At 44.7% G+C, this 22574-nt stretch overlaps 1 protein-coding gene across 4 annotated transcripts; it reads left to right on the top strand.

The window, feature by feature from the left end:
• The first annotated feature begins 875 nt into the window (after window positions 1-875).
• Window positions 876-21664, top strand: asns (asparagine synthetase). Of its 4 annotated transcripts, none has more exons than XM_028036860.1 (12): window positions 876-987; window positions 1851-2029; window positions 3309-3546; window positions 3633-3818; window positions 3889-3990; window positions 17378-17505; window positions 17640-17766; window positions 18542-18648; window positions 19598-19698; window positions 20111-20192; window positions 20278-20433; window positions 21064-21664. In XM_028036860.1, exons 2-12 carry the CDS (start codon window positions 1946-1948, stop codon window positions 21271-21273), a joined length of 1521 nt encoding a protein of 506 aa, XP_027892661.1. In that variant the 5' UTR covers window positions 876-987; window positions 1851-1945; the 3' UTR covers window positions 21274-21664. The 4 variants fall into 4 exon arrangements, with proteins under 4 accessions (XP_027892661.1, XP_027892660.1, XP_027892658.1 ...); XM_028036859.1 differs by having other exon boundaries at window positions 1851-2106; XM_028036857.1 differs by lacking the exon at window positions 876-987 and adding an exon at window positions 1058-1397 and having other exon boundaries at window positions 1851-2106.
• Window positions 21665-22574: the final 910 nt, after the last annotated feature.

Genomic DNA, 22574 nt, shown 5'->3' with positions numbered 1-22574 from the left:
GGAGGATGGTTCCCTTTGGAACAGTGTTTGTGACGTAAAGCCAGCAGTAAACTGCTATGTTTCAGTTGAAGCTGAGTTTAAGGTAGGTTAACTGGTCAGACTGGGAGTTGTGTGTGTTTGCCCAGTGTGCCTCTGAGCTGCCCTGAGACAGATTGAGTTTGTCTCCCTCTTTCGTCATGAGGGGAGAGACAGGCACCAGCTGGACCAACGGGTACAGAGACAGAACCCCGGCCGGTACCGCCCCGTGATGAAGGGACCTGCGGAAACTACCTGAGTGAAGTTGGCCCCCCCACCTTCTTCAAATTAGACAAAATTGGTGTCAATCAACTCGGCTACATTTGTGCTGGTTTGTGCAGCAAAGATTTTCATTTGTGCAGCTATCATTTTAAAGATATTAAGAGGGCTGGTTGACCTTTGATGACCTCTAAAAACATTTCTTTATATCTTTAAAATGATAGCGGCACAAACGAAAATTTTTGCTGCACAAACGTAGCCGAGTTGATTGACACCAATTTTGTCTAATTTGAAGAAGGTGGGGGGGCCAACTTCACTCAGGTGCGGAAACTCCCTGCGTCAGGGTACATGCTAACATGTCACCATGTTCTCAGAGAGATTGTGTAAAAAAAAAAAAAGATACATTTTCAGGTGATGCAACATAACTTTTTGTTGCATGGTGCTTGCGATACGAGATGGATTTCACAATAAAACACCATCCGAGAACTTTAAGCCCTGGATCCGTCTGAGTTAGAGAGAAACTCACTCACTTCACAGCTGACTTTTTATCTAGTTCCTCTAACTTGATCGGTTTTGTCGTCAAGTTTGACATGTAATCCCAGTTCCATCTTTCTCGTCGCTTATGCACTTTTATTTTGAAGAGTCAACCCACAATGCCATGTGCGCCTCCTGTAGCCTCAGCAGCGGCTTGTCATAGTTCCATCGCTGCGAGGAAGCGTCAGAAGATAGTTTTGGATCGTGGTAAAGTGAGCGGTATGTTCCCTCTCCTCTCTGCTGTTAATGATATAGAGATTCCTCTGAGCTGAATCTCTGCAGCCGGTATGAGTAGCTTCTGTATGATGCAGATCTGGAGCGGGGCGTCAAGAGTTTAGGCTTAGTTTGGTGAATGTGTGAACTGAAGCCGTTACAGGCAGAGCCTGCTGCCGTTCAATTCGCCGCTGCGAGACGACGAAGAGGAGGACGAAGAAGATAGTGATGCAGGCAGACGGGATGCTGCATTATGAGGAAGCTGCAGCTGGTCAGCAGCGGGTTCATGAATGGAGCAGCTGCATGTGTTGATTGATCTCTCTACGTCGTCCTGGTTGTGTTTCCTGGTGATAAAGTCTCAACATGCGCTGCCTCTCGCCCAGTGACCGCTGGAGATGGGCACTATCCCCTATCAGGTGGGGGCGATCCTGGTCCTCTAGGGCCGGTGTCCTGCAACTCTTAGATGTCTCCCTGATCCAACACACTTGAATCCAACAGCTGAATCACCTCCTAAGTGAAGTCAAGTTCTCCAGAATCCTGCTAATTACTTCATTATTTGACTCAGGTGTGTTGAAGTAGAGATGCATCTAAAAGTTGCAGGAGACCGGCCCTCCAGGCCTGGAGTTGCCCACACCTAGCCTGAAGAAGCAGATATTGATAATTGATGGATGTTATCAATACAAATCTTCAGATTGATAAAAAATGCATAGCTGTCTGTGGTTCAAAAGATTTCTTTTGCAGTTGTTGGGTTCAAAAATGTGAAGTAATGAAACTCTTCCTTCTCAGTGTTGGATTCCTTTAGGACGACTCAGAGTTAGAGAGTCAAGATCTCTTTAACATTCTCCTGTTTTTCCTTCTTTCCTCTGCAGGCTGAAGATGTGTGGCATCTGGGCTTTGTTTGGCAGTGATGAGTGTCTGTCGGTTCAGTGCACGTGTGCTATGAAGATCGCTCACAGGGGCCCCGATGCTTTCCGCTTTGAAAATGTCAACGGTTTCACCAACTGCTGCTTCGGCTTCCACCGACTGGCCATTGTGGACCAGCTGTATGGTATGCAGCCGCTTCGAGTCAAGAAGTTCCCTTACCTGTGGCTCTGCTACAACGGAGAGATTTACAACCACCAAGCAGTAAGACAGCTGTGAAACTGATCTGGCTTTTATAAAAACCAAGCATTACAACACCATGGAATCTGAGAACAGACCACAGTTTGCAGTAGCAGAGTTTGCTCTCCACTGATCTCTCAGTAGCTACTAGGGTTCATTGCTACTAATTATACTACAGTTATTGTTGGTGGAATTGTAACAAACTGATTAGAACATAAAACCAGCTCATCCTGAGGCACAGAGGGATTTATTTATTTATTTTATTTATATCTGCAAACTCGGTAGCTGTAAACCTCCAGGCTTCATGCAGCCTTCAGGTTAGTTCAAGAATAACACTGGGTTACAAAAAACAATGTTTTGGAAGTTGTCTGATTTATTTATTTTTATTTTTCAACTGAATTAGGACTATTTGGCACCACTGAATCTGAAAATGACATCCATTTTTCTCAATCAGGTCAGATTTTTATTCTAATTTGATTTTAGAGAAATCTGATCTTCTGACTAAACTGGTTACATTTTTGTGACATTGTCAGTTCATTTCTGTTAATATTGTTCAAAAAAAGTTTTCTATCAGTTTATTAATTAAATATAAACTTGTAAATTGAATAATAAACACTGATAAGGGTAAGTACATGTGAATTGAACATCACGTCTTCCTTGTGTAAAATTTTCCATCTCTTTCCTGTCCTGATGGAATCTCTCCTCCTGCTCGTCACTCATTGATCAGATTCTCAGGAAACTTATCCAGATGTGAGAACAAGTCCTGCATTTTGATGCTTATGTTTTTCCATAGTTCAGAAAATTGACCTGATTGAGTAAAAGCAATGTTATTTTTGGATTCAGCTCATCAACACGGCCCTAAAACAGATGAAAAACCCCAGACAATGTTTTGGTTGTTTACTAGTGTAATTAGTAGAGACTTGGAAAGAGTTTTTAAGACCAATCAGCTGTACAGTCCAACACATATGCATGTGTTGTATGCATATGAAGTATGCAAGCTAATGGTGAAGTACCCCACCATTAGCCTGTAAAGTAGTGGTTAATGATTCTCATGCCTTGGTCTAACAAGCTAATGGACCCAGACTGGTCTGTTGGCTTGCTAAGAATAGGATGTTTTTAAAGTTATACTTCTGGCATTTGTATGTTGTTATATGTATTTTTAACAGTTGCAGATGGTTTCGGTGAGGGTAAATCACAAACTCTGCCACTGCTTTTTGTTCTTTCAGCTGAAGACAAGGTTTGACTTTGATTATCAGACTAAAGTAGACGGTGAGGTTCTGCTCCATCTGTACGACCGCTTTGGAGTCCAGAAGATGGCTTCTCTCCTGGATGGAGTATTTGCTTTCATCCTGCTGGACACGGCCAACAGAAAAGTCCACCTGGGGAGAGACACGTACGGCGTCCGGCCGCTCTTTAAGTTCCTCACCGACGATGGCTTCCTTGCAGTCTGCTCAGAGGCCAAAGGTCCTGGGTTAGCTTAGAACAGCTACCCAAACTAACTAGTGAGGTTGTCTCGGTGAACATGAGTTAACTTGTACTTCTGATCGTAGGCCTTGTAGAGATCACCCACTCTATGGAAACCGCTGCCAGCATCGTTCCCTTCCTCCCTGGCCACTTTGAGGTCTTTGACTTGAAACTTATTGGCAAAGTTCAGTCGGTTCAGTTTGAGCAGTTTCACTGCTGTACCAGAGAGCCGGCGCACGCCCTGTACGACACGGTGGGAGGACTGTCTTCAGGTGAGAAACTTCCTCTACCGAGTTCAGCTTCTGTCATACTATCTATAACCAAACCAATGTGTTGTTCCAGATTTTGGGGAGGAAACGGTGAAACGCAACATCAGAAGTCTGTTTGAAAACGCTGTGAGGAAACGCCTTATGGCCCACAGACGCATCGGTTGTCTGCTGTCAGGTAGCTGCTGCCGTTTGAATCAGAAAATGGCCGTGGTGGGAAGTAGCGAAGTACAAGTACTTCGTTACTGTACCTAAGTACAATTTTCATGTATCTGTACTTTACTTAGGTAGATTCAATCAAGGATGCTTTTGACTTTTACTCCACTACATTTTACAATAAGTGTACTTTCTGCTTCACTACATTTGTACAAAACCATCGCGTTACTCGTTACATCAAGTCACATTGCGCTTTTTTCTGATTTAGTGCTATAAATCAGAAGACAAAACTAAAACTTTTTATAAATTAAATGCTAACAATAAACAGTCGCAAATATTAGGATCTGAAATACTTAATGGGGTTAATTGTGATTAATCAGTTATTGAAGTGATTGTCAACTAATTTAGTAACTGATTAATCATTAACTGGAGTATACAGACTCAAAAAATTTATTTGATAAAAGAACAACATTCTCAGAACAGTACTCAAGACAAAATGTACAAAAACATATACATTTTGTATTTGAGATAAGAAAAACTGTCTGTAAATACGTTCTGCCCAAAACTCATCAAGTGGCAGTTTTAGCTTCACCTGGTTCAAATTCAGTCAAAAAAATAATCTCACACTAAAACACATTTTCAACTCTACACCGCATTAACGTTAAGTCAAGCACAGAGGTCACAGCTTTTCAAATGTTGATGTTAGAGATAATTTTCAGCTGCAGGTGCATCCTTTGCTACCGCTGATCAAGCATGCTATTTAGGAAATAAAATTAATGTTTCATATTTAAAAAGGATTTGAATTAATTCCTTATTTGTATATTTCAGTGTATTTCTGATTGCATAAAAAGGTCTTAAATGAAAAAATATATTTTTTAAGATGGTAATCAGAATTATAACTAAAATAACCATTAGTTGAACATGAAAGTTTAAGTTCAGGAGTCACAGAGACTTCACAGTGACTTCAGCTTCTGTGACTCCTGACTTCAGAGGCTGAAAACTCCTGACGTCAGAGGCTGAAGTCACAGAAGTTTTCAACCTCTGTGACATCAGAAATCACAGAGGTCTTCAGCCTCTGTGATGTCAGAAGTCACGCAGTCTGAAAACCTCTGTGACTTCTGACGTCACTGAGGCTGAAAACTTCTGTGACTTCTGACATCACTGAGGTTGAAGACGTGTGACTTCTGACGTCACAGAGGCTGAAGACCTCTATGACTTCAGCCTCTGATGTAAAACCTCCTGACGTCACAGAGGCTGAAAACGTCTGTGACATCAGAAGTCACACAGTCTGACAACCTCTGTGACGTCTGACGTCACAGAGGCTGAAAACTTATGTGACGTCAGGAGTCACAGAGGCTGAAGACCTCTGTGACTTCTGACGTCACAGAGGCTGAAGACCTCTGTGCTGTCTGACGTCACTGAGGCTGAAAACATGTTACTTCTGATGTCATAGAGGCTGATGACCTCTGTGACTTCTGATGTAACAGAGGCTGAAGACGTGTGACTTCTGACGTCACAGAGGCTGAAGACGTGTGACTTCTGAGGTCACAGAGGCTGAAGACCTCTATGACTTCAGCCTCTGATGTAAAACCTCCTGACATCACAGAGGCTGAAAACGTCTGTGACATCAGAAGTCACACAGTCTGACAACCTCTGTGACTTCTGACGTCACAGAGGCTGAAGACCTGTGACTTCTGACGTCACTGAGGCTGAAAACATGTGACTTCTGATGTCATAGAGGCTGAACACGTCTTCTGACGTCACAGAGGCTAAAAACTTCTGTGACTTCTGACGTCACAGAGGCTAAAAACCTCTGTGACTTCTGACATCACAGAGGCTGAAAACATGTGTCTTCTGACGTCACAGAGGCTGAAAACATGTCTTCTGACGTCAAAGAGGCTGAAAACTTCTGTGACTTCTGACGTCATAGAGGCTGAGAACATGTGACTTCTGACGTCACAGAGGCTGAAAACATGTGTCTTCTGACGTCACAGAGGCTGAAACCTTCTGTGACTTCTTACGTCACAGAGGCTGAAACCTTCTGTGACTTCTGACGTCACAGATCCTGAAAACTTCTGTGACTTCTGACATCACAGAGGCTGAAAACTTCTGTGACTTCTGATGTCACAGAGGCTGAAAACATGTGTCTTCTGACGTCACAGAGGCTGAAAACATGTCTTCTGACGTCACAGAGGCTGAAAACGTCTGTGACTTCTGACATCACAGAGGCTGAAAACATGTCTTCTGACGTCACAGAGGCTGAAAACATGTCTTCTGACGTCACAGAGGCTGAAAACGTCTGTGACTTCTGACATCACAGAGGCTGAAAACATGTCTTCTGACGTCAAAGAGGCTGAAAACTTCTGTGACTTCTGACGTCATAGAGGCTGAGAACATGTGACTTCTGACGTCACAGAGGCTGAAAACATGTGTCTTCTGACGTCACAGAGGCTGAAACCTTCTGTGACTTCTGACGTCACAGAGGCTGAAACCTTCTGTGACTTCTGACGTCACAGATCCTGAAAACTTCTGTGACTTCTGACATCACAGAGGCTGAAAACTTCTGTGACTTCTGATGTCACAGAGGCTGAAAACTTCTGTGACTTCTGACATCACAGAGGCTGAAAACTTCTGTGACTTCTGACATCACAGAGGCTGAAGACCTCTATGACTTCAGCCTCTGATGTAAAACCTCCTGATGTCACAGAGGCTGAAAACGTCTGTGACATCAGAAGTCACACAGTCTGACAACCTCTGTGACTTCTGACGTCACAGAGGCTGAAAACTTATGTGACGTCAGGAGTCACAGAGGCTGAAGACCTCTGTGCCTTCTGACGTCACAGAGGCTGAAAACTTATGTGACGTCAGGAGTCACAGAGGCTGATGACCTGTGACTTCTGACGTCACTGAGGCTGAAAACATGTGACTTCTGACGTCATAGAGGCTGATAACATGTCTTCTGACGTCACAGAGGCTGAAGACCTCTGTGACTTCTGACGTCACAGAGGCTGAAGACCTCTGTGACTTCTGACGTCACAGAGGCTGAAGACCTCTGTGACTTCTGACGTCACAGAGGCTGAAGACCTCTGTGACTTCTGACGTCACAGAGGCTGAAGACCTCTGTCACTTGTGACGTCACAGAGGCTAAAGACCTCTGTGACTTCTGACGTCACTGAGGCTGAAAACGTGACTTCTGATGTCACAGAGGCTGAAAATGTCTGTGACTTCTGACGTCACAGAGGCTGAAAACATGTGACTTCTGATGTCATAGAGGCTGAACACATGTCTTCTGACGTCACTGAGGCTGAAAACATGTCTTCTGACGTCACTGAGGCTGAAGACCTCTGTGACTTCTGACGTCACAGAGGCTAAAAACCTCTGTGACTTCTGACGTCACTGAGGCTAAAAACCTCTGTGACTTCTGACGTCATAGAGGCTGAGAACATGTGACTTCTGACGTCACAGAGGCTGAAAACATGTGTCTTCTGACGTCACAGAGGCTGAAACCTTCTGTGACTTCTGACGTCACAGAGGCTGAAACCTTCTGTGACTTCTGACGTCACAGATCCTGAAAACTTCTGTGACTTCTGACATCACAGAGGCTGAAAACTTCTGTGACTTCTGATGTCACAGAGGCTGAAAACATGTGTCTTCTGACGTCACAGAGGCTGAAAACATGTCTTCTGACGTCACAGAGGCTGAAAACGTCTGTGACTTCTGACATCACAGAGGCTGAAAACATGTCTTCTGACGTCACAGAGGCTGAAAACATGTCTTCTGACGTCACAGAGGCTGAAAACGTCTGTGACTTCTGACATCACAGAGGCTGAAAACATGTCTTCTGACGTCAAAGAGGCTGAAAACTTCTGTGACTTCTGACGTCATAGAGGCTGAGAACATGTGACTTCTGACGTCACAGAGGCTGAAAACATGTGTCTTCTGACGTCACAGAGGCTGAAACCTTCTGTGACTTCTGACGTCACAGAGGCTGAAACCTTCTGTGACTTCTGACGTCACAGATCCTGAAAACTTCTGTGACTTCTGACATCACAGAGGCTGAAAACTTCTGTGACTTCTGATGTCACAGAGGCTGAAAACTTCTGTGACTTCTGACATCACAGAGGCTGAAAACTTCTGTGACTTCTGACATCACAGAGGCTGAAGACCTCTATGACTTCAGCCTCTGATGTAAAACCTCCTGATGTCACAGAGGCTGAAAACGTCTGTGACATCAGAAGTCACACAGTCTGACAACCTCTGTGACTTCTGACGTCACAGAGGCTGAAAACTTATGTGACGTCAGGAGTCACAGAGGCTGAAGACCTCTGTGCCTTCTGACGTCACAGAGGCTGAAAACTTATGTGACGTCAGGAGTCACAGAGGCTGATGACCTGTGACTTCTGACGTCACTGAGGCTGAAAACATGTGACTTCTGACGTCATAGAGGCTGATAACATGTCTTCTGACGTCACAGAGGCTGAAGACCTCTGTGACTTCTGACGTCACAGAGGCTGAAGACCTCTGTGACTTCTGACGTCACAGAGGCTGAAGACCTCTGTGACTTCTGACGTCACAGAGGCTGAAGACCTCTGTGACTTCTGACGTCACAGAGGCTGAAGACCTCTGTCACTTGTGACGTCACAGAGGCTAAAGACCTCTGTGACTTCTGACGTCACTGAGGCTGAAAACGTGACTTCTGATGTCACAGAGGCTGAAAATGTCTGTGACTTCTGACGTCACAGAGGCTGAAAACATGTGACTTCTGATGTCATAGAGGCTGAACACATGTCTTCTGACGTCACTGAGGCTGAAAACATGTCTTCTGACGTCACTGAGGCTGAAGACCTCTGTGACTTCTGACGTCACAGAGGCTAAAAACCTCTGTGACTTCTGACGTCACTGAGGCTAAAAACCTCTGTGACTTCTGACGTCACAGAGGCTAAAAACCTCTGTGACTTCTGACGTCACAGAGGCTGAAAACCTCTGTCACTTGTGACGTCACAGAGGCTGAAGACCTCTGTGACTTCTGACGTCACTGAGGCTGAAAACATGTGACTTCTGATGTCACAGAGGCTGAAAATGTCTGTGACTTCTGACGTCACAGAGGCTGAAAACATGTGACTTCTGATGTCATAGAGGCTGAACACATGTCTTCTGACGTCACTGAGGCTGAAAACATGTCTTCTGACGTCACTGAGGCTGAAGACCTCTGTGACTTCTGACGTCACTGAGGCTAAAAACCTCTGTGACTTCTGACGTCACAGAGGCTAAAAACCTCTGTGACTTCTGACGTCACAGAGGCTGAAAACCTCTGTCACTTGTGACGTCACAGAGGCTGAAGACCTCTGTGACTTCTGATGTTGCAGAGGCTGAAGACCTCTGTGACATCAGAAGTCACACAGTCTGAAAACCTCTGTGACTTCTGACGTCACAGAGGCTGAAAACATGTGTCTTCTGATGTCACAGAGGCTGAAAATGTCTGTGACTTCTGACGTCACAGAGGCTGAAGACCTCTATGACTTCAGCCTCTGACTTAAAACCTCCTGATGTCACAGAGGCTTAAAACGTCTGTGATGTCAGTAGTCACAGAGGCTGAAGACCTCTGTGACTTCTGACGTCACAGAGGCTGAAGACCTCTGTGACTTCTGACGTCACAGAGGCTGAAAACTTCTGTGACTTCTGATGTCACAGAGGTTGAAAATATGTCTTCTGGCGTCACACAGGCTTAAGACCTGTGACTTCTGACGTCTCTGAGGCCGATGACCTCTGTGACTTCTGATGTCACAGACGCTTAAAACATGTGTCTTCTGATGTCATAGAGGCTGAAAATGTCTGTGACTTCTGACGTCACAGAGGCTGAAGACCTGTGATTTCTGACGTCACAGAGGCTTAAGACCTCTATGACTTCAGCCTCTGACTTAAAACCTCCTGACGTCACAGAGGCTTAAAACCTCTGTGACGTCAGGAGCCACAGAGGCTGAAGACCTCTGTGCCTTCTGACGTCACTGAGGCTGAAAACATGTGACTTCTGATGTCATAGAGGCTGAACATATGTCTTCTGACGTCACTGAGGCTGAAAACATGTGACTTCTGACGTCACAGAGGCTAAAAACTTCTGTGACTTCTGACGTCACAGAGGCTGAAAACCTCTGTCACTTCTGACGTCACAGAGGCTGAAGACCTCTGTGACTTCTGACGTCACACAGTCTGAAAACCTCTGTAACGTCTGATGTTGCAGAGGCTGAAGACCTCTGTGACATCAGAAGTCACACAGTCTGAAAACTTCTGTGACTTCTGACGTCACAGAGGCTGACAACATGTGTCTTCTGATGTCACAGAGGCTGAAAATGTCACTTCTGCTGTCACTGAGGCTGATGACCTGTGTGACTTCTGACGTCACAGAGGCTTAAAACTTCTGTGATGTCAGGAGACACTGGTTGAGGACCTCTGTGACATCAGAAGTCACACAGTCTGAAATTCTCTGTGACTCCTGACGTCACAGAGGCTGAAAACATGTGTCTTCTGACGTCACAGAGGCTGAAAACCTCTGTCACTTCTGACGTCACAGAGGCTGAAGACTTCTGTGACTTCTGACATAACAGGCTGAAAACATGTTACTTTTGACCTCAGAGAGGCTGAAACCTTCTGTGACTTCTGACGTCACAGATCCTGAAAACTTCTGTGACTTCTGACATCACAGAGGCTGAAAACATCTGTGACTTCTGACATCACAGAGGCTGAAAACGTCTGTGACTTCTGACATCACAGAGGCTGAAAACATGTCTTCTGACATCACTGAGGCTGATGACCTCTGTGACTTCTGATGTAACAGAGGCTGAAGACGTGTGACTTCTGACGTCACAGAGGCTGAAGACCTCTATGACTTCAGCCTCTGATGTAAAACCTCCTGACGTCACAGAGGTTTTCAGCCTTTGTGACTCCTGACGTCACAGAGGCTGAAAACTTATGTGACGTCAGGAGTCACAGAGGCTGAAGACCTCTGATGTCACAGAGGCTGAAAACATCTGTGACGTCAGGAGTCACAGAGGCTGAAGACCTCTGTGACTTCTGACGTCACAGAGGCTGATGACCTCTGTGACTTCTGATGTAACAGAGGTTGAAGACGTGTGACTTCTGACGTCACAGAGGCTGAAGACCTCTATGACTTCAGCCTCTGATGTAAAACCTCCTGACGTCACAGAGGCTGAAAACGTCTGTGACATCAGAAGTCACACAGTCTGACAACCTCTGTGACTTCTGACGTCACAGAGGCTGAAAACCTCTGTGACTTCTGACGTCACAGAGGCTGAAAACTTCTGTGATGTCAGGAGACACAGAGGCTAAAGACCTCTGTGACTTCTGACGTCACTGAGGCTGAAAACATGTGACTTCTGATGTCATAGAGGCTGAACACATGTCTTCTGACGTCACTGAGGCTGAAAACATGTCTTCTGACGTCACAGAAGCTGATGACCTGTGTCTTCTGACGTCACAGAGGCTGATGACCTGTGACTTCTGACGTCACTGAGGCTGAAAACATGTGACTTCTGACGTCATAGAGGCTGATAACATGTCTTCTGACGTCACAGAGGCTGAAGACCTGTGACTTCTGACGTCACAGAGGCTGAAGACCTGTGACTTCTGACGTCACAGAGGCTGATGACCTGTGACTTCTGACGTCACTGAGGCTGAAAACATGTGACTTCTGACGTCATAGAGGCTGATAACATGTCTTCTGACGCCACAGAGGCTGAAGACCTCTGTGACTTCTGACGTCACAGAGGCTGAAGACCTCGGTGACTTCTGACGTCACAGAGGCTGAAGACCTCAGTGACGTCTGACGTCACAGAGGCTGAAAACTTCTGTGATGTCAGGAGACACAGAGGCTAAAGACCTCTGTGACTTCTGACGTCACTGAGGCTGAAAACATGTGACTTCTGATGTCATAGAGGCTGAACACATGTCTTCTGACGTCACAGAGGCTGAAAACTTCTGTGATGTCAGGAGACACAGAGGCTAAAGACCTCTGTGACTTCTGACGTCACTGAGGCTGAAAACATGTGACTTCTGATGTCATAGAGGCTGAACACATGTCTTCTGACGTCACTGAGGCTGAAAACATGTGTCTTCTGACGTCACAGAGGCTGAAGACCTCTGTGACTTCTGACGTCACAGAGGCTAAAAACTTCTGTGACTTCTGACGTCACAGAGGCTGAAGACCTCTGTGACTTCTGACGTCACACAGTCTGAAAACCTCTGTAACGTCTGATGTTGCAGAGGCTGAAGACCTCTGTGACATCAGAAGTCACACAGTCTGAAAACTTCTGTGACTTCTGACGTCACAGGGGCTGAAAACATGTGTCTTCTGATGTCACAAAGGCTGAAAATGTCTGTGACTTTTGACGTCACAGAGGCTGAAGACGTTTGACTTCTGACATCACAGAGGCTGAAGACCTCTATGACTTCTGATGTCATAGAAGCTGAAGACCTATGTGACCTGTGACGGTACAGAGGCCGAAAACTTGTGACTTCTTACGTCACAGTTGCTGAAGACCTCTGACGTCACAGAGGCCGAAAACTTGTGACTTCTGACGTCACAGTAGCTGAAGACTTCAGACGTTACAGAGGCTGAAAACTTCTGTTACTTCTGACGTCATAGAGGCTGAAGACCTCTATGACTTCAGCCTCTGACGTAAAATCTCCTGATGTCACAGAGGTTTTCAGCCTCTGTGACTTTTGACATCACAAAGGCTGAAAACTGCTGTGACGTCAGAAGTCACAGAGGCCTAAAACTTCTGTGATGTCAGGAGTCACAGAGGCTGAAGACCTCTGATGTCACAGAGGCTGAAAACGTCTGTGACGTCAGGAGTCACAGAGGCTGAAGACCTCTGTGACTTCTGCCTCTAACGTAAAACCTCCTGACCTCACAGAGATTTTCAGCTTCTGTGACTCCTGACGTCCCAGAGGCTGAAGACCTCTGTGACGTCTGAAGTCACACAGTCTGAAAACCTCTGTGACTTCTGACGTCAAAGAGGCTGAAAACATGTGTCTTCTGACGTCACAGAGGCTGAAAACATGTGTTTTCTGACGTCACAGAGGCTGAAATCATGTGCCTTCTGACGTCACAGAGGCTGAAAACGTCTGTGACTTCTGACGTCGCAGAGGCTGAAGACCTCTGTGCCTTCTGACGTCACAGAGGCTGAAAACGTCTGTGATTTCTGACGTCACAGAGGCTTAAGACCTCTATGACTTCAGCCTCTGACTTAAAACCTCCTGACGTCACAGAGGCTTAAAACGTCTGTGATGTCAGTAGTCACAGAGGCTGAAGACCTCTGTGACTTCTGACGTCACAGAGGCTGAAAACTTCTGTTACTTCTGACGTCATAGAGGCTGAAGACCTCTATGACTTCAGCCTCTGACGTAAAATCTCCTGATGTCACAGAGGTTTTCAGCCTCTGTGACTTTTGACATCACAAAGGCTGAAAACTGCTGTGACGTCAGAAGTCACAGAGGCCTAAAACTTCTGTGATGTCAGGAGTCACAGAGGCTGAAGACCTCTGATGTCACAGAGGCTGAAAACGTCTGTGACGTCAGGAGTCACAGAGGCTGAAGACCTCTGTGACTTCTGCCTCTAACGTAAAACCTCCTGACCTCACAGAGATTTTCAGCTTCTGTGACTCCTGACGTCCCAGAGGCTGAAGACCTCTGTGACGTCTGAAGTCACACAGTCTGAAAACCTCTGTGACTTCTGACGTCAAAGAGGCTGAAAACATGTGTCTTCTGACGTCACAGAGGCTGAAAACATGTGTCTTCTGATGTCACAGAGGCTGGAAACATGTGTTTTCTGATGTCACAGAGGCTGAAATTATGTGCCTTCTGACGTCACAGAGGCTGAAAACGTCTGTGACTTCTGACGTCGCAGAGGCTGAAGACCTCTGTGCCTTCTGACGTCACAGAGGCTGAAAACGTCTGTGATTTCTGACGTCACAGAGGCTTAAGACCTCTATGACTTCAGCCTCTGACTTAAAACCTCCTGACGTCACAGAGGCTTAAAACGTCTGTGATGTCAGTAGTCACAGAGGCTGAAGACCTCTGTGACTTCTGACGTCACAGAGGCTGAAGACCTCTGTGACTTCTGACGTCACAGAGGCTGAAAACGTCTGTGACTTCTGATGTCACAGAGGTTGAAAACATGTCTTCTGGCGTCACACAGGCTTAAGACCTGTGACTTCTAACGTCACTGAGGCCGATGACCTCTGTGACTTCTGATGTCACAGACGCTTAAAACTTCTGTGATGTCAGTAGCCACAGAGGCTGAAGTCCTCTGTGACATCAGAAGTCACACAGTCTGAAATTCTCTGTGACTTCTGTCGTCACAGAGGCTGAAAACATGTGTATTCTGACGTCACAGAGGCTGAAAACGTTTGACTTCTGACGTCACAGAGGCTGAAGACTTCTGTGACTTCTGACGTCACAGAGGCTGAAGACGTTTGACTTCTGACGTCACTGAGGCTGAAAACATGTGTCTTCTGACGTCACAGAGGCTGAAGACGTTTGACTTCTGACTTCACAGAGGCTGAAGACCTCTATGACTTCTGACGTCATAGAAGCTGAAGACCTATGTGACCTGTGACGTCACAGAGGCCGAAAACTTGTGACTTCTGACGTCACAGTTGCTGAAGACCTCTGATGTCACAGATGCTGAAAACGTCTTTGACTTCTGACGTCACAGAGGCTTAAAACTTCTGTGATCTCAGGAGTCACAGAGGTTGAAAACTTCTGTGATTTCTGACGTCACAGAGGCCGAAAACTTGTGACTTTTGACGTCACAGTAGCTGAAGACTTCAGACGTCAGAGGCTGAAAACTTCTGTTACTTCTGATGTCATACAGGCTGAAGACCTCTGACTTCAGCCTCTGACGTAAAACCTGCTGACGTCACAGAGGTTTTCAGCCTCTGTGACTTTTGACATCACAAAGGCTGAAAACTGCTGTGACGTCAGAAGTCACAGAGGCCTAAAACTTCTGTGATGTAAGGAGTCACAGAGGCTGAAGACCTCTGATGTCACAGAGGCTGAAAATGTCTGTGACGTCAGGAGTCACAGAGGCTGAAGACCTCTGTGACTTCTGCCTCTGACGTAAAACCTCCTGACGTCAGAGATTTTAAGCTTCTGTGACTCCTGACGTCCCAGAGGCTGAAGACCTCTGTGACATCAGAACTCACACAGTCTGAAAACCTCTGTGACTTCTGACGTCACAGAGGCTGAAAACCTCTAATGTTACATAGGCTGAAAACGTCTGTGACGTCAGAAGTCACAGAGGTCTTCAGCCTCAGTGGCCTCAGAAGTCACAGAAGTTTTCAGCCTCAGTGGCCTCAGAAGTCACAGGGGTCTTCAGCCTCTGTGACGTCAGAAGTCACAGGGGTCTTCAGCCTCTGTGACGTCAGAAGTCACAGGGGTCTTCAGCCTCTGTGACGTCAGAAGTCACAGAGGTCTTCAGCCTCAGTGGCCTGAGAAGTCACAGAGGTTTTCAGTCTCTGACTTCTGACATCACAGAAGTTTTCAGCCTCTGTGACGTCAGGAGTCACAGAGGCTGAAAACCTGTGTGACGTCATTAGGTTTTACGTCAGAGGCTGAAGTCATAGAGGTCTTCAGCCTCTGTGACGTCAGAAGTCACAGAGGTCTTCAGCCTCTATGACGTCAGAAGTCACAGGGGTCTTCAGCCTCAGTGACGTCAGAAGTCACAGAGGTTTTCAGTCTCTGACTTCTGACCTCACAGAAGTTTTCAGCCTCTGTGACGTCAGAAGTCACAGGGGTCTTCAGCCTCAGTGGCCTCAGAAGTCACAGAGGTTTTCAGTCTCTTTGACTTCTGACGTCACAGAGGTCTTCAGCCTTTGTGACGTCAGAAGTTACAGGTTTTCAGCCTCTGTGGCTCCTGACGTCCTCATATTCATCTCATGCATAATGAAACATGCTTGTTGTATTTTCTGTACACAGTGCCAGTGTTATTGAGATGATTATGTTTGCTTCTTGAACAGTTTTCCCCACAGCCTTACTGAAGGCTCCATTTGTTTTAAAGGCACAGATACACTTCCTCATGGCCAGTCCTGGGAAAAAAATATTGTTTTCTTCTGCTTCTGATTGGTTTTGAGTTTTATTACATTAGTGCATTTATTTCAGTAACTCCATCACCAAGTGAAATGCAGAGATTAGTCAGACTGATGTTTTAACACCTACGTTTCTCTTAATGATGATCATTTTCTGCTTGCAAGTAATGAAAACATGACATTTTACATTAGAATAGTTACATCTGACCAGTAATATAAGGCAGTTTTGCAAACAGAAATGTGGGCTTAATGAAAAGTATGTTTAATACCTGCCTTAAGGTTTTTTTAACCTGACAAATGAAACTCATCGAGATATTATTTATCGAATATGACTGTACATTTAAAAATGTAGTTTAAATGATTATTTCATCCATGAAGGGAAAATGCTTCCCAAAGCTGGCTCAGTCTCACTAAACACACCCAGATATGATCTATGTGAAACCAGTCTCAAGAAATCATCAACACACCAGCCCTGTTCAGTCCGCTTTAATAAAACTCTGGGCGGTTTGTCTAGAAAGTCCGGTTCATTTGGGAAAGTGTGAATGTGTAGTCGAACTCTGATGCGGACCAAAGAATTTAACTCTGGTTCTCCTACAAACGTCGGTCTGGGTTTGGTTGAAGTGAACTCTGGTGCAGTTAGAATGCATATATGAACACCAAGCGAACCAGAGAGCGCTCCAAACGCAGGAAGTGGACTACAGCACAGGGCATTCTGGGTTCTCCAGCAGGACAAAAACACACCAGCAAATCCACCCCTGACTGGTTCTAAAAACAGAATGGTTTTGTCAAGTCTTCACTAGTCTGACTGACATGCTGACCTTAAACCAGTTAGAAATACCTAAAATGTTGCTGAAATAAAGCAATGCTAGCAGCAGAGTGGGTCAGAATTCCTCTACTCATGGTCAGTTAGAGTTGGTAGCTGTTGACGCTCACTAAGAGTGGCACAATTAGCTAAAGTTACTAGCTTTAGGATATAATTGATTTTTCATATAGTATTGCGGTGGCTTGGAGCTTTTTGCCCTTTTAATGAATAAAATCCTAATTTTAAAACTGGTTTTCTTTTTTACTCGGGTAATGTTTGTCTTGCGTACAAATTTATTTGATGACCTGAAACTGTAGTGTTTTCAGACAGATTTATTTTATTTCAACAAAAATGAAAGAAATCTGTAAGAAAATACTTTTCTCAGTACTGATGGTGTAATAAAATGGACATTTTTGACCATTCTTTCCTTTTGAGAGAATGAATTATTGATCCAATATGGTGGTACATATGGAATCATTCCTGTTGTGTCGTTGGATGGCCAGGCGGTCTGGACTCCAGTTTGGTGGCGGCCATGCTGCTGAAGCTGTCCAAAGAGGAGAAGCTGCCGTATTCCATTCAGACGTTTTCCATCGGCTCTGAGGACAGTCCTGATGTCATGGCTGCTGAAAAGGTCAGCTTAGCAATTTTTCTACTTAAATCATCTGCAGTTGATTCATGGAAGAAACTTTTTTGTACTCTCCAATTATTGACTGTTTAAATTCTGATGATTCCAGTCAGCCTCTGTTTTGTCCTGTGTGTTGTCAGGTGGCCGCTCACATCGGCAGTGAGCACCACAAGGTGGAGTTCACAGCAGAGGAAGGAGTCAAAGCTCTGGAGGAGGTCATCTTCCACCTGGAGACCTATGACATCACCACTGTCCGAGCCTCTGTTGGTGAGTGATGGCTGGCAGCAGGCAGAACCTCCCGACTTTAACCAACAGCTGTTTGAGTAAAATGAATGTCGTTCTTTTATTCTATGAACTACTGACAACATGTCTCTGAATTTCCAAGCAAAAACATAGCATTTATTTGCAGAAAATGGTCAAAATAACAAAACAGATGCATCCCATTCAGACATCGAATAATGCAAATAAAACAGGTTCATATTCATTTAGAAACAACAATATTGATGTTTTAACTCAAGAAGAGTTCATAAATCAATATTTGGTGGAATAACCTGGAGGTTTTCACTGGGGTAAGGGTGCAGTGGACTCTTCATTTTTTCCACAGCTGTATATATATAATAAATATCTATGCAATGTATGTTCAAAACGGTCAAAATATGATTTGTTTCCAATTTTTACCTGTCTCGTCATCCCTCAGTAGAAATTAGTCAAAAAGCCGCTACAGATCGGCCGGAAGTCGGTTTCTGTTTGCAGGGGAATCAACACCCAGACTGCTAATAAAATAACTTGTGGTTGTACATTTCTGCAGCCTGGAGAGTTTTCTGATGTGACTGATGTGCTCACAATCACCACATTCCTCTTTCCAACCGAGCGACTTTTTTGAATTGACCTTAAATCCAGTGAGACGCGGTGAGGTCAGAGAGCCAGACAGGGTGCTGGCTGCTGCTGCTGTCCAACCACTCCTTAATGTTGTAAAGTTTGAAGGCATTGAAGCAGTAAAAGCGAACTTGCTAAGATTAAGGTTCTGTTTCCTCTGCTGCAGGGATGTACTTGATATCGAAGTACATCAGGGAGAAGACAGACAGTGTGGTGATCTTCTCTGGAGAGGGCTCTGATGAGCTGACTCAGGGTTACCTTTACTTCCACAAGGTAAGTTCTCCAGGAAGCTGTCCGTTACACCACCAGCCTCCAGCTCTGATTCTCTGCCGAGCAACTGCATGTTGAGATTTCTGAAGTGTTCCAGGCGAGGTTCATCATTCAGCTCAGATATACTTAACATGTGATTTACAGTATGTTTGTACTAAAGTAACAGTCACTTCAGTTCCACTGAATAGAAATCATCACAATCCAGTCCAGAGTCATGTTATGTTGTAACCAGAAGTATTATTAGTGACTCAGTTGTTGTATTTTTATTTACCGCATGAATCTCCAGTAGCTATAAAAAGCATTCACCGCCTTTATGATTTATCTTTTTATTGCTTTTACAAATTAATCATTCCCACGTGCCTTTAGGCAAACAAACTCTAGTCCAGCCTCGATGTGAGTTTTTCTCATCAGTGACTTCCTCATCGCCTCTCTCCCATAAAACTCTGACTGATGAAGAACCAATGGTTGTCTGCAGAGTCTCTCCATCTCAGCTGCTGCAGCATGGAGCTCCTTCAGCGTAGTCATGGTAACCTGGTGACCTCTCTCACTAGTCTCTTCATGTAGACTAGTCCTTAGGTTGGGAGGACGACCCTATCAAAGCAGATTTATACATGAACCACTTTCTTTTGTGTCTTGATGATTTAACTGTACTCCAGCAGATGTTCAGGATTTTAGAGATTTTTTTTGCATCCATTCTCTGACTTATAGTTTTCAATGACTTTTTCTCCATTATTTTCTTAGAAATCAGTTTTTACTCTGGCATTAAATGTTTTGTTTCTTTTTTTCTCCAAAAAGCCAGATTTTGTTGTCATGATAGCATAAAAAAGCAGGTAACAGGGTAAAGCATCCAAGGGGGTGAATACTTTTTATAGCCAATGTAACTAGCAGAGCTGTGAAGGGAGGATTTCAAATTCAGCTGAGTCTTTGCTAACTGGACTCTTTCCTCCTCCAGGCTCCAAGTGCCAAAGCAGGAGCAGAGGACAGCGTCCGCCTCTTAAAGGAGCTCTACCTGTTCGATGTTCTTCGTGCTGATCGGACCACCGCTGCACACGGGTAAGACATGCCACACCCCCACCGGCTACGACTCCACACTGAAACCATTTAGATAGACAATGAGCTGACTTTATGCTAACTGAACATAGCATCCGATCAGTGTAAGAACACCTGGTTATAATCGTCTCCATCAAACACTCTACGGTTCTGGGCAAAGAGAATAAGTGGATGTGCTTAAAGGGGCAGTATTACGTATTTCCTATGCTACCTTCAGTTGTTATAAAAATACTGTAAATATCAATCTGTCTCTTTAAGAAGCTCCTGCTCTTTTTGGTCTGTCTAGTATAAAATGGAATGATTCTCCTTTACCAGCTGACTTCTTCATGGGACTCTGCCACATGCATGTAATTAGCATGTAATTCTAAATAGTTGAATGAACACAGTTAATAGTAACACATCTCTGTTTTTTCAGTTTGGAGCTCAGAGTGCCTTTCTTGGACCACAGATTCACGTCCTACTACCTTTCCCTTCCTGAGGAGATGAGAACTCCTAAGGTCAGTTCCTCAGATGCTCCGTTCTGTGTAGCAGAAGAATCACTCTGCTGCTGCGTTGATGAAGCTGCTTGACCTGTGTGTGCAGGACGGAGTGGAGAAACACCTCCTCAGAGACTCTTTCAAAGGCCTGGACTTGATTCCTGATGAGATCCTGTGGAGACGGAAGGAAGCCTTCAGTGACGGTATGACGTCTGAGAAGAAGTCCTGGTACACCTACCTGCAGGAGCATCTGGACTCTGTGGTACGTGTTAATCTACCAACACTGACAGTGAGCTAGGCTAAAGCTAATGAACAGCATCAGGTTTATGTTGAGATTCACTTCACATCACCAGCCTGGGTTTTTAATAGTCTGGAAAAGGAAATGTTTGCTAAACTCACTGCTGTCTTACATTTCTCATTATTTTCATAAGATAAAATCTGCTGTGATTTGTTTGACTGATCCCTGCTTTAGTCACTTCGTTCTGTCTGCTCTGTGGCCCCTCATGTCAAGCAAACATGTTCTAAAATGACTGGGTCTGTTTGGGGGACTGTTGTAGGAGCTCTAGAGATTGTTCTACTTAGGAGGATGCTTCATAAAGTGAAAAACATCAAACATTCCTCTTCTGGATACAGTAATATTACAACATGCTGTCTTCAGTCAGAGGCTTCTGTAGCAGGCCTGTAATACAGACCACTACAGGAGATCTCCTGTAGGACCGATCGGTCCTGCCCACTGTCACCAACCACAACAACTGAAGAAACCTGAATAATATGAGCTACAGCAGCATTTAACAGGCTCATCCACTGCCTGCGAGGCGGGCGAATTCTCAGCAGGAAGTAGTTTCTGAACCTGTGGCCGGCCCGTACTCTAACCGGTCTGTGTGCTCCCCAGGTCAACGACAGCCAGATGGAGAAGGCTGAGCAGACTTTTCCCCACAACACCCCCAAGACCAAAGAGGCCTACTACTACAGACAGGTGTTTGAGAAGTTCTTCCCGGGCCGGGCCCAGTGGCTGTCCCATTACTGGATGCCTCGTTGGATCAGCGCCACTGACCCGTCAGCGCGGACCCTGTCCATCTACAAGCCTGACAAACAGCAGTGATTGGCCGGAGCTTCTGTGTGTTTCTGCCTATGAAGATGTCAGGCTGCTGTCAGAGGTCAGCTGGAGACTGAGCTGACTTTGGGACTCTACGTTGTCTCTGCCTTTAGTCCACAGCTGTATAAGCAGCCCATGATGCTGTGTAGAAGCTCTAAGACAGCTTCAGTCTTCAGATTTTGTTTATTTTTCTACAATTTGTTGCTAGCGCTCTGAGGAACAGCGTGGTGGTCTCCGTTAGTCCATCTGAACCTAGAATCATCCAACTCGCCCTCTGTTGGTGTGAAGCTCCTGGCAGCTCTGCAGCATTCGGTTTGTCTCATGTTCACCACAGGAAGCTGAAGCTGACCACCTGCCTAATGATCTGTTAAATAAAAGCAAATTCCATGAATCACATCAGGGTCCTCTGTCAGGCTCTGGTTCTTTGTCATGATGGTATTTACTGAGCATTTCTTTCTACAAGTTGCTTCAAAAGCTTAAGAAACATCATAGAACAATCTAAACCATCAAGTGAAGACATTAGTAATCTAACAACAGATGGGTAAGGATCTATGAGAGAATCAAAACATAAAGTTACACTATAACTATGTTCTCCATTTAAAATGTTTTTTCATATTTCCTTATCAGAAATGCACAATGTAGTCTGTTACTTTATAATATAAAACAAACTCAGTAGAGCTGATTTGTTTGAGCTCTCCGTTCTGTTCAGCATGGCTAAAGGAACATCAGTTATTTTGGGATAATGACACTGGGTTACAAATAATATATATTTTTTGGAAGTTGTCCATGCTTCTCAACTGAATTAGGACTATTTGGCACCACTGAATCTAAAAATGACATCCATTTTTCTCAATCAGGTCAAGTTTTTATTCTAATTTGATTTTAGAGAAATCTGATCTTCTGACTAAACTGATTACATTTTTGTGACATTGTCAGTTCATTTCCGTTAATATTTCTCATCCAAGAACGGTTTTAGGAGGAAAAAAAAAAGTTTTCTGAATTTTTATTAATTGAATGTTACAAACTTGGATTTCTATAAATTGAATAATAAACACTGATGAGGGTAAGTACATGTGAGTTGAACATCACGTCTTCCTTGTGTAAAATTCTCCGTCTCTTTCCTGTCCTGATGGAATCTCTCCTCCTGCTCGTCACTCATTGATCAGATTCTCAGGGAACCGATCCAGATGTGAGAACAAGTCCTGCATTTTGACGCTTATGTTGCTCCATAGTCCAGAAAGTTGACTTGATTGAGTAAAAGCAATGTTATTTTTGGATTCAGCTCATCAACATGACCCTAAAACAGA

This window comes from Xiphophorus couchianus, chromosome 13 (assembly GCF_001444195.1).
Source record: "Xiphophorus couchianus chromosome 13, X_couchianus-1.0, whole genome shotgun sequence".
NCBI classification, from domain to species: domain Eukaryota; kingdom Metazoa; phylum Chordata; class Actinopteri; order Cyprinodontiformes; family Poeciliidae; genus Xiphophorus; species Xiphophorus couchianus.
This window is presented reverse-complemented; position numbering and strand designations above follow the sequence as displayed.

What these genes read in the sequence shown, in the direction of transcription:
- asns (XM_028036857.1), top strand. Translation starts at nt 1,345, where the DNA reads ATGCGCTGCCTCTCGCCCAGTGACCGCTGGAGATGGGCACTATCCCCT. An exon ending in AGATTTACAACCACCAAGCA is followed by an intron (nt 2,107 to 3,308) that starts GTAAGACAGCTG and finishes TTGTTCTTTCAG; the next exon opens with CTGAAGACAAGGTTTGACTT. An exon ending in AGGAGCATCTGGACTCTGTG is followed by an intron (nt 20,434 to 21,063) that starts GTACGTGTTAAT and finishes TGTGCTCCCCAG; the next exon opens with GTCAACGACAGCCAGATGGA.